At 37.5% G+C, this 12,492-nt stretch overlaps 1 protein-coding gene across 2 annotated transcripts in view; it reads left to right on the top strand.

The window, feature by feature from the left end:
• The window catches only part of HMCN1 (hemicentin 1), a 240,336-nt gene that overhangs the window by 205,853 nt on the left and 21,991 nt on the right, over positions 1-12,492 (top strand). For both annotated transcript variants that reach the window (XM_026669149.2, XM_087960847.1), the window contains 11 exons: positions 234-415; positions 2,142-2,355; positions 3,901-4,035; positions 4,448-4,638; positions 5,285-5,366; positions 6,385-6,654; positions 8,407-8,577; positions 8,993-9,163; positions 10,316-10,486; positions 11,536-11,706; positions 11,992-12,162. In XM_026669149.2, the coding sequence (XP_026524934.2) occupies positions 234-415; positions 2,142-2,355; positions 3,901-4,035; positions 4,448-4,638; positions 5,285-5,366; positions 6,385-6,654; positions 8,407-8,577; positions 8,993-9,163; positions 10,316-10,486; positions 11,536-11,706; positions 11,992-12,162 (1,929 nt within the window). The remainder of the gene's footprint in view (positions 1-233; positions 416-2,141; positions 2,356-3,900; positions 4,036-4,447; positions 4,639-5,284; positions 5,367-6,384; positions 6,655-8,406; positions 8,578-8,992; positions 9,164-10,315; positions 10,487-11,535; positions 11,707-11,991; positions 12,163-12,492) is intronic.

Below are 12,492 nucleotides of genomic sequence, written 5' to 3'. Positions count from 1 at the left end.
TCTTTAGCCATCCAGATGAGTTGCATTAAAACGCCTAGAATGTTTAGCCAGCATTTCCAATAGTTTTGCTTTCTTCAAATTAGACAAATCATTCCCGGTCACCATCTGTACAAATATCTATTAAAAGATATCGAAGACTCTTTTGTGATGATACATGTTCACATCCAGTATACAAAATGTCTAATTTTAATCAAAACTATTATTTCGTTTGTTAAATAAAATACTTCTCCCAGTCCCACCAAAGATCCATGCAGCTGAGAGCCACTATACGGTTGTTGAAAATTCACAAGTAGTTCTATCTTGTATTGCTGATGGGATGCCAGCACCCTCAGTGACCTGGAGGAAAGATGATGCAAGCCTTTCAGCTGAGCAAAGATCTGAACCATACGAAGACTTCATTATAGAGAATGCTAAGGTAAGCCTCAGGTAAACAGCATGCTTAGGAAGGATGGGAGTGAGCATCAGGACTGCCTTTATTGTCTTGGTCATCAAAGTTGTACAGTACTATATATTTCCCTTCTCCAATGGATAACTTTTTATAAGGCAGAGGGTGGGAAGCAGCGGGGAAAATAGCAGGGGGGAAATAAACATGCACTGAAAAACAGATAATTGAATGCAAATGGTTAACAGTTTATTTATCTATGTACACACCTAATTATCCTTTCAACTGACATTTCCAGTCTGTTCAGCTTTATGGTATAAAAATAATCTGATCCAATTTTCTTTTCATGCAAGAACTGCACTTCCTGCAAGTCTGTAGAGATTCTCAGTCATCCAGATCATGATTGTCCCAAAAGTGCTTTTTCAGGAGGCAACTGGACTGGACTTTCTTGTTTTTTTTTTCTTTGAATATGTTTCACTTCTTATCCAAGAAGCTTCTTCAGCTCTGACAAGATAGTGGGGAATGGAAGGATTTATATTCCTTGCAGACAGCTGGACATTTGCATCCTTTTAGAGGGTTGTTGAAGCACTTGGAGATTTATCTGTGTTCTCAGGGTCACCTGAGTAGTGCTTCTGGTTCCTATAGTCTGCAATTCTCTCTCTGGAAATCCATTCCTACTCCCACCGCATTCACAAGGTGTTCATCCCAAATTGTCCTTTAGCTATACAATTTGGGACAAACACCCTTTGAATGGTGTGGGAGTAGGAATGCACTCACTGCAGCAGCACCACTGTGAATAGTAATCTACAGTGATGCCCAAATGATACCTATAGTGATGTAATCATGCAAACACCACAGCCATATATTTGTTATCCAACATTTTATGCAAATACTTATTTATTCAATTTTGTACAGCTGCCCATCTCAATCAATGATTCCTGCAACTTATAATTGAAAACAATATACTGCAATTAAAATAATAAAAACATTTTAACACAATAAAATAATTTTAAAAAACTAAATAAAAAGTACCGTGTTTCTCATATAATAAGGCTGGGTCTTATTTTTTTTTGAGCCCCAAAAAAATGGCTAGGCCGTCTTTTTGGGGTGACTTAATTCCCCCCCTTGCATCTTCGGGTGGGCGGGCAGCGATGGCTGGGATGTTGACCTCGGCGTTGGTGGGGCACTTCATATTGGGATCAACACAGGCAGCACCATATATGGGTGTGCAACAAAAGTACTTCCTAATGGCAAGCCCCCCCCCACTATTCCCCCCCATTTCACATGTTTTAATATAGGCCTTAATTTGGGGGGAGGGACTTAATTTCATTTCATGCCTATAAAACATGCTGGGACTTCCTATTGGGGGAGGCCATATTGTTGGAGAAACAGGGTATTTATCTAAAATAACCACAACTTACACAATATCATTACATAATGATAAGAAGTGGAAATTTGGTGAGAAAGGAGTACAATATTCTGTTGCATTTTCCCCCAACATATGCCATGTTGAATACATAAATTCTTTATAATGCTCTACTACTTGGATGCAATTTTTTTTGGGGGGGGGGAATGGGGAAGTGCTAAAAATCATAATGACACATGTTGCTGCTAATGTTCGATTGGCGATTCAAATCCACCTACCAATATTATTAAAATATCTTCTGAGGTTCTCCCCATAGTACAAATAGCTATTATGTTTTTGGGATTTTGCCTTTTGTTTCATATGAATATGGAATTGTTTTCCTTCTCTATTTAGCTGGAAGATTCTGGGAGCTACACCTGTATTGCTAGCAATGTGGCTGGTGAGGACACCCACACTGTCAGTTTAACGGTTTACGTGCTCCCAGCTTTTACTGAACTCCCTGGAGATGTAGCTTTAAACAAAGGAGAACAATTGCAATTAACTTGTAAAGCAACAGGAGTTCCTGTACCCAACATTAGATGGACATTTAACAATAATATTATCCCAGGTGAGTTCATCCAGGAAACTATAGTAAATGGTAGGCTGTAAAATTAGATGTAGAGCCATATTCTTTCAGATTGAAAAGCATCCCCTCCCACACACATTGTAAAGATAGCCTTTGGTTTTCTTTTCTCCATCTGCAAAACTGAAGTATACTGTATAGAATGCACACGTAATTGCATGAGAGCGCATTCAACTAATTAAATTCAACCAACTCAGCTCAGCTCAGTCAATAACAGAGTACAAAGGATGTGAAAAACAAATCAGTTTTATTTCTACTCTGACCCTCCCTCCCTCCCTTCCTTCTTTCTTTCTTTTTGATGGGGTGAGCAGTGTGATTTGCCAAATAAGTTGTCCTGGTGAGCTATGGGGAGAGGCCATGAGGAATCCCTAGTGCCCATAAAAAACATTTACAGAGAATATTTGTCCTTGGTGTCTCTGAGCTTGGTGGTTTTGTTGCATAAGTTTTATTACCAAACTTGCTAATATCATCAGTGCTTTGGTACTGGGTCCTATGCCTTATTTGTGTATATTATTTTTTAGGTTTAACCTGTAGCTTTGGGACTAGAGAAACACATTTCTTTTCCTTTAATCCCCAGCCATAAAAAGTATTACTAAAACATCAAATACCCAAACTCTTAAAGCCATTAAATTAATAGCACCTTAACTCTAGCTACCAAATGCCTCAGTTTCCTCAATCGGTTTTGTTTAGAGACACAATCATCTGGAAGGAGTTCAATAGCTGAAAAACAATCAGCAGAAAGTTCCATAATAAAACATTTACAGGAAGGTAGCAGTGGTGGGATTCAAATTTTCTTACTACCGGTTCTGTGGCCATGGCTTTGTGGGCGTGGCAAGGGAAGTATATTGTAAAATCTCCAGTCAGAGGTGGTATTTGCCGGTTCTCCAAACTATTCAAATTTTCTGCTACCGGTTCTCCAGAACTGGTCAGAACTTGCTGAATACCACCACTGGAAGGTAGTCCTCAACTCACAACTATTTGTTTAGTGACCGTTTGAAATTATGACATCACTGAAAAAAGCGACTTGTGACCATTTTTCACACTTACAACTCTTGCAACATTCTCATGGTCACATGATCAAAATTCAGATGCTCGGCAAATAGCTGAGGGTTATGTGGTTACCTTTCGTCACCTTCTGACAAGCAAAGTCAGTGGGGAAGCCAGATTATCTTAATAACCACGTTCCTAACTTAACAACTGCAGTGATTCCCTTAACATCATGGGTAAGAAAGGTCATAAAATGGGGCAAAACTCACTTAAAAACTGTCCTGCTTAGCAACAGACATTTTGGGCTCCATTGTGGTTGTAAGTTAAGGACTAGCAGCATTGTGAGCACAACACGAGACAAGAAGGCAATATGGCTTCCCGTTTGTCTCCAAATTTTGTTTTTGTTTTTTTTGCTGTGAAGCAAAGTCAATAACAGAAAATAGCCAATTTGTCTTTAAAACATGTTTTAATGAGTAAAATAAAGTTTACAGATACGTTTAATTTATGTTGGTCTATTTTTTTCAACTTCTCTTGTTTGGCTAGCACAATATGATGGAGTAAATGGACTGAGTAAACTTGTTATTGAAAGAGTGTCTAAGGAAGATTCAGGAACCTATGTGTGTATGGCAGAAAATCTGGTTGGTTCTATCAAGGCTTTTGGATCTGTTTATGTTAAAGGTGTGTATTACTGATAAATTTTGGCCTTGAAAGATTTCTGCTTTCATATTGCATCTAACTACAATATTATGTATGGCAAGGAGGAATAATGGCAATACAAAATATTCAGCTTGCAAAAATAAAGTATTTAATTATGATCGATAGGGGGAATGAAAATTTCTGTTTCTAATTTGGGTTAAAATAAAATCGGGTACATATTGTAACCAACAAATTGTCTTACAGTGCAAATGATTCAATGAAAAAATAGCGGAAATGCCTAGAAAAATATGATTGCTAAATCTCATGTGTTATTACATGTATGTATGGATCATGTTTCAGATCCACATAGTGTTTCCTCAGTATTGTGGGCTTCAAGTTTCTTCAGACTTTTGTTTTCTACTTAGTTGCTTATACTTATTATTTTGAAATTCAGAACCTCCGGTATTCATGGGAGATTATCATTCCAGTCGGATCGAACCTTTGGGTGGCAATGCCATTCTCAATTGTGAAGTCAGAGGAGACCCTCCTCCAACTATTCAGTGGAGCAGAAAAGGAGTTGGCACTTTGATCAGCAATCGAATCAGGCAACTTAGCAATGGATCCCTTTCCATCCATGGCACTGTAGTGAGTTAGCACTGAACTAATACAACAATTGGATTTAATTAAACATAATAGTATCCATCTCCTACCAGCAAGATGTCTTGCTATGATTATCCCACTTATCTTTAGGATACTGTTAAGGGATATAAATCCAACTCGAACTTTTTCCTTTTTGTAACTACTGCTCTTTTTCTATATATTCTAAAATATTTGTGCATGTATGTATGCATGTATGATGCCAGATTTTCCTAACCTTTTCTAGATACAACAGAATTACAACTGCCAATGCAAAGCATAAAATGGGAATTATGGGTGGGAATTATGGGAGTCATATTTGCAGCACATGTGGAGAGAATTCCCAAGTAGCATAGTATTACAAATACCTTTATTTTATTTCTGACCTGTCAGACTATCCTTCCATATTGGCACACTATAAAACAATCTTGCCTGAATTCCAGATTACTAAAAGTTTCAGTCAACATAGCCAGTGGAAATTGAATCATATGTAAACATGAGGTTTCCTTTTAGATAAGTTACATCATGAAATTAACAATATTTGCCTACAATGAATAATTTCACTTAAATCCTACCGTACATCTGCAAATGTATAAGATATTGTTTAATATAGTCAGTCCCAGACTGAACCTGTGTTTTTTTTTTTTTTTTTCAGAATGAAGATGCTGCAGAATATATATGTATAGCTACAAATGATGCTGGGGTGGTTGAACATCGTGTCACTCTTACATTACATAGTAAGTTAGAGACCCATATTCCTACAATTTCCTAAGAGTTATGAAATGTGTACCCAAATGTATGTGCTTGTAAATGTTGGTAGCTTCCAAACAAACTAAATTCTTTATTTAATACATACTCTCTTCAACTCCCTTCCCTTCAGTTTTATAATCTGAACAAGAGATGAATTAATGGTCTAGTACCATGTCAGTGACCCATAGTCAACTTCATAAATTAATCTCAAATAATATATTTTCTAACATGAATTTGCTTTCAGACTTTACTTCCTTCATCTTTTACTTGTCAAGGAGTAGGTTTCCATAGCCTCAGGGCCTTCAAATGGGTCTGGAGGTTTGGAATTCTTAGCCAAATACATGGATGGCATCAAATTGAAGTTGGGTACAGTAGAGAGTTCGCAAATGAGGAAATTTTCACTTAGCATATTTGAAGAATTCATTCTTTTTGGCATCTGGAATTGGAAGTGACCCAGTTCTATGGTTCAGAATATTATTACTTTTCAGTTTACTAAATATTGCAACCTAGTTATTGATTTAAAAAAAGAATTTAAGGCTATGCAATAATCCTCCTCCATCATTTGATGGTTCTTACTGTGATGGGCCTGACGTATAGATTTCATTTGTTTCCCATCGGTAAAAGCAGAAAATAGATTTCAACATTCAGAAATTTGCTACTGAACATTTTGCAAAGTAATCTCTGGAGGCTTTTTATCCCTGAGGCATAAAAAGGTTGCAGATGCCAGCAGTGGATTGCCCACCCCTTACTCACAGTCCCTCACTTACTTCAGGCTGGATTTGGTGCAATAGCAAAAATGCCTACCACTTACAACCATAAAAAAATGAAAATAAGACAGTAAATGAAAATGCGTAAACTATGGAACTATTTAAATAAGAGAAATTGAAATAGTGCTGCATTATAGTATTGAACAGACTACGGAGAAGTGTTAAAAAGGAGAGAGCTCTGCTTTTACCGATTTATCACAGAATCCCAGCCAACCCAGGAATATTTTATTTCTCTTAGGTGCACCTGTTATTAAAACTGAACCAGTAGAAATCATCGTTGATGCTGGAACTACAGCAGTGCTGAACTGTCAAGCAGAAGGAGAACCTCGTCCAACTATTGAATGGTCTCGTCAAGGCTGGCCTCTTCTGAATCAAGACCGAATGACTGTTTTGACGAATGGCTCCTTGCGTATTTCAGTTGCTCATAAAGAGGATACTTCTGAATATGAATGTGTAGCTAGGAACCTTATGGGTTCTGTCCTTGTCAAAGTGCCATTCATTGTCCAGGGTTAGTGTTGAGGCTTGGATTAGGGTAATGAGAAGTTCTTTGTAGTTAATCAACCTTCATTTTAAGTAAAGAATCAATAAAAAGATGTCACTATATTTATATCTCTTACTCAGAAAAGTTGTCTACTGAGACATGCTCTTGTCGGTAGAGAGAAGTGTTGCTGTGCTTTTAGAAATAACATTAATTGAAACCTGAAAGTCTCCTATAAGATCTAAATTTGTACTTACTGGAAAAGATTAATTTTACATCTCTGCATCACTCTTTAAATTCAACTTACATGGGAAGTACAGGAAGGCAAATGCTTTTTGATATATCTGAATGCATGCTAGACGCAGAGGTTCTACAAGCTGCCCTCAGTCATTCATAAGGTATGGTTTCTAAGGTCATGCCATTCTTCCTTGTGCATACTCTAGAGACAATAAAGTGTAAGAGTGAAGAGTGAAGAATAAGAGTGAACAGTGCCACAAATTTTCATTAAGGCTAAATGTACGTCAATTATCAGAGGCTTGGGAAACAGGATAATGTTGGATTGAGGGCTGAATCCTTCAAAACGATCCTTCCCTGGCATTGAGACAGGGAATACTTAAGGTCCCAATGCTTTCCCTAGAAGTAAGAAAAACCTGGACTTGGAGGCAGGCCTTTGGTATGGTTGCTCCAATGCTGTAGAACACATTTACAGATATTCTGGCCTTTTAAAGATAAGGTTGAACTAGAATGCCAGTTTTGGGGGGACATTTTAAATTATTTCTCTATCATATTGTTATCCCTTAACACTCGAAGTGATAAAAGAGGAAGTAAAGAAGTAGAAGTCATATTGTGAACTGGTCAGAATCTATGGAATGAATTCCATAATAAGTACAGTAAATGAATACAAAAAAATTAGTTATGCCATTATTTTCTCTTTTAGTTTTTGTTGTTCTTGATATGTAAAGGCCCCAGTATTATTTATGACCATTTTTATCTTCCTTCCTATCTTATCAGCCTGTTCAAAATATCCATAAAAAGAAGTCAGTAGGCATACTTTAATCCATCCATTAGGTCAAACTATTATAATTTTTTTCCTTTTATTGAGTTATAAGATAAGACAAAAAAAATACAAAAGTAAATAAGGAAGCAGTGGCGGGAAAGAGGAGGGAATAAAAGTGGGGAAGGATTGGGAAAAAGAAAAAGAGGCATTAACTTCCAACTCCCTCTGTTGCAGTAAAATAAAGCATTAACATCAAACCTCAAATTTTTGTTTTTTCAAAGTAATATAAACTAGCCATTTCTATAAAGATCTATCCAACTACTTTAATTATGTAGATAGAATAATAACTTCAGAGATTGGAGGCAAGCCTGTTGGCCATTTTTAGTTTGTGATAAGATAATGAAAAGGAGATTTTTTTTTCTGATTTCTCTTCTTAAAAAATAAAAGCCAAGAACAACAATTTCTAATTTTTCTGAATCACTTCCAGCCAAGTCTTTATTCAATATTTAGTTGTCATAATTTACAACAACATTCTTGTAGACCAGGGATCTTCAAACTTGACAACTTTAAGACTTGTGGACTTCAATTCCCAGAATGCTTCCTCCAGTCATGTTAGCTCAGGAATTCTGGGAGTTGAAGTCCACAAGTCTTAAACTTGCCAAATTTGAAGAGCCTTGTTGTAGACTAATGGCAGGTCAACCTTTTGATTTTTTTAAATACTGCAGACAATAGCATGAATACCAAAAAGAGTATTGACTAAAATAATGCAATTTGTTCCATTGCAGTTCACGGTGGGTTTTCTCAATGGCTTGACTGGCAACCGTGTAGTGTAACATGTGGCCCAGGTGTCCAAAAGAGGATTCGTCTATGCAACAATCCCTTTCCTGCTAATGGTGGACGAAACTGTATGGAGCCTGATTATGAAATACACAGCTGTCAGAGCAAGTTGTGTCCAGGTAAATGCTCATATTTTGTTTATTTACATTGATTATCTTATAAATCTGAAACTGACACCATAAATACTTAAGTGATACTTCTACCATGATTCAGTGCAATTATTCCTTTATTACTCATGAATAATTAATACATTACGTTATCCCCTAGCATTCACTCTTGATGTTGAAGTTATTTAAACGAAATTTCACTTGTGTCCTTGGAACTTTCTTCCAAATTCACAATCTTAGCAACCACAACTATGTTAGTTTCTTTGATTTGATCAAGAGGACGTACTAAGGAAATACTGAATAATGGCCAATGTTGCTATTTAATCTATACCACCAATCCATTAAATATTTTATTATTGCAATTATGAAGTTATCAATCATTTTAGTGCATATGAGTAACTGCAAATAAATTTTGGGTGCTGTTTAGTGGATGGAAGCTGGTCAGAATGGGGGTCTTGGGAAGAATGCTCTAAAACCTGTGGGCGAGGCAACAAAACCAGAACCAGAAGTTGCAGCAACCCTCCAGCTCAACACAGAGGAAGACCTTGTGAAGGCAATGCAATGGAGTTGATGGTGTGCAACATAAGGCCCTGCCCAGGTGAGAAATGATTTAGTGCAGGGCTGTCAAACTCCCGGCCCATGGGCCGGATGCATCACATTCTGGCCATGGCCACGCCCAGTTTAGTGAAGGGGGAAAAAGTTCCGATACGTCATGTGATGATGCCGTGAGACGTGAGTTTGACACCCCTGATTTAGTGGTATGCTTGACATAAAATTTCATTTTCTTCCTCAATGAATCATTTGTAAAACATATCTACTTGTCTGCTCCAGAGTAAAGCCTGGAATTGGTTTTAAGGAAATGGAAAATTAGGAAGGTTTTAAGAAGATTTTACTCTAATCTACTACAATGTTTCCATAATCTGTTTTGAGATTCATTTTTGGATTGCTGTTCTTAATTTAAATTTTTCAGATACTATATTATAAACTGCCATGAGCACTTCTTTTCTGAAAAGTGTTATATGCAGTTAATGCATTCATAATATTAAAAACTTCCTATTAGAAAACCAAAAGTGAAATGGTTGGATCCAAAGTTTGTGATCATTAAAAAAATAAACACACGTCTGCCTTTATAAGTTTTTTCTCTTTTCCATCTTAATGAGACCTTTGATTCCCTCTAAAATTGTACAAGCAATAATAGGAGTGGTAGCTCAAAATGCCCTTGTTTAGTTTGAGGCAGTTTTCCTTTTCTAATACAGTATGTTCCAAAATTCTTGGAATCCCCTGTTAGGCTTCTGGAGAGAATCAGAGGACAAAAAATAAAATAAAATCCATTGTGCCCAGTGATGGGTTTCTAAAAAAATTTCCTATCAGTTCTATGGGAGCATGCATGCTCAGGGCTCAAAGATCATCCTCTGTGACAACGCTGGTGAGCTGAGCTGTTTTTTAGCTCAGCTGGGGCATGGCAATCCACTCTGCCACGTGAATCAGCTGAGCTAAAAAATCAAGGTAATATAGGAAAGGTAATGCGGGGGAGGGTGGGCGGGGCCAGCCAGAGGTGGGATTTGCCAGTTCTCTGAACTACTCAAAATTTCTGATACTGATACGCCACAACTGGTCCGAACCAGCTGAATACCACCTCTGATTGTGCAAATGGACTTCCCACATATGCCACTATGATCCATTCCAATTTGTATTTTTCTTTTCTATTTTGACAGGTGTTTTTTTTTTAACTAACTTTGTTTGCTTCTAGTTAATGGTGCCTGGAGTTCCTGGTTGTCATGGGGACCTTGCAGTGAGACATGTGGCAAAGGTACTCAGAACAGAATAAGGCTATGCAATAATCCTCCTCCATCATTTGATGGTTCGAACTGTGATGGGCCTGACGTACAGATGCAGGTTTGCAATGAGAGAAATTGTCCAGGTAAGTTACAAATTAATTTTGTTTTTAATCTGAGTTTATAGAAAGTACTTAATTTTTTTTTTCATTCTGTACAATTGGATCCGATTCTCGCAGTTTTCTTGGCAAGGACTTTTTGGAAGCGGTTTGCCATTGATTCCTTCCTAGAAATGAGGGAAAGAGATTACTAGACCAAAGTAACCCAGATGGCTTTGTACTTAAGGTGGTGTCAAACTGAATTTACATGATCCCACCACCAAATTAAATTCAGGCTGAGTTTGTTTTATGATGATTGCATTACTTGGAACCTGACAGGTGGGGCTAGAATTCATGATCTTCTGTTTTTTAGCCTGATGCTTTAAACATTACACTGAACCAGTTCTCATTTAAATGTGGTGTGTTTTAAATATAGGGTGAGGCAGAAATGAAGGGATGTTTGGCTAAACTGAATTTATGATGAAGGAACGAGGAAAGGGAAAGGAAAAATTTAGCATGTAAACTCTTTAAAGAAACCTCTGGGGATGTGCTCAGGTAACAAATTACTGAACAAAGAGAGTTCTAATCTCTCTCCTCCATATTCTTTAACAGCAGTCCTTGGCTCTCAGTTAACAGTTCCGCCTGTAGATGATGAAGTCAACCAAAGTAGTAGCAGGCAGTCTATGACAAATACAAAGTTTGGTTTTGTAAGATGAAAGAGGGTGAGCCTTCCTTCATATAGAGAATATTCATATTCTTAAATACTGCTTGGAACTTAATAGCAATAGCACTTACATACTGCTTCATAGTGCTTTACAAAAGTGGTTTACAGAGCCAGCATACTGGCTCCAATAATTTGGGTTGGGTCCTCATTTTACCAACCTCAGAAGGATGGAAGGCTGAGTCAACCTTCAGCTGGTGAGAATGGAACTCCTGGCAGTGAGCAATGAGTTAGTCTGCAATACTGTGTTGGCTCCTTAATCAATTGCTCTAATTTGTAGCTTTCTTAGACATCAGATTCAGTTACACAGAATTTGCACAGCAATTATCTGATCTGAATGTGTGTATGTAAAAGATACGTCTTTTCCTTTTACTAGTGAATGGAAAATGGACTTCCTGGTCTAGCTGGAGTGCCTGCACTATGTCTTGTGGAGGTGGTACCCAACAGAGAACAAGAGATTGCTCAAACCCACCCCCAGAGAATGGTGGACTCAGATGTGAAGGGAACGATCTCCAGGTTGACTTTTGCAACACTGACCTCTGCCCCAGTAAGTGCATTGGACCAATTTGATATATACTGAGAAAGATTTCATCTTGTGGGTGATTAAACATTAGATCGGAGTCTGGTCAGAAGAGCTATACTATTACATTCCAGGTAGGAGGGCAGAGGAGTTATTTCAATATAGTTATTTCCAAAAGTGTTCCCTTGTCTTTATTTTAACAATAGGCTGACAATAGGCATACCATTGATACATTCTTTTTATTGTTATTAATTCCTGTGCCTTTCGGTATAAAGAAAAAATACTGATTTGAAAAATGTCCTGTTCCCAAAGTACATGGAAAATGGGGCCCATGGAGCAGCTGGGGGATTTGCAGTCGAACATGTAATGGTGGCCATATGAGAAGATATCGGACTTGTGACAATCCTCACCCACTTAATGGAGGAAGAGCCTGTGCAGGGGCTGATACACAGACTCAGAGATGTCATGCAGAGTTATGTCCTGGTGAGTTTTGTTGAGATAGACAGCCGGACTGGAAACATAATATTCTAGATGTATGCAAAACAATGAGGTTATTTCTAACAATAACAATAGAAACATACTGGAACTGAAGACCTAGGTCAATGACTCTGCACATTCATAGGGGTAAAAATTCATCACAAGTTCTGATGGATTTGAAATCTGGATATCTGTGAATGAGCTATTGGTTGTTACTTCTTTTGTACCAATCTACATATTACTGCAGTGTAGCTCTGTTCCCAACCAAAATAATGGTGCAAAGAGGAACAGAGACTGAGGTGCTAAGCCCTCTTTGAATTGATTATTTTGCTTTAT

Source organism: Notechis scutatus, chromosome 3 (genome assembly GCF_049901735.1).
Source record: "Notechis scutatus isolate UNSWTSFEM ecotype Mainland chromosome 3, rNotScu1.2, whole genome shotgun sequence".
NCBI lineage: Eukaryota > Metazoa > Chordata > Lepidosauria > Squamata > Elapidae > Notechis > Notechis scutatus.
This window is presented reverse-complemented; position numbering and strand designations above follow the sequence as displayed.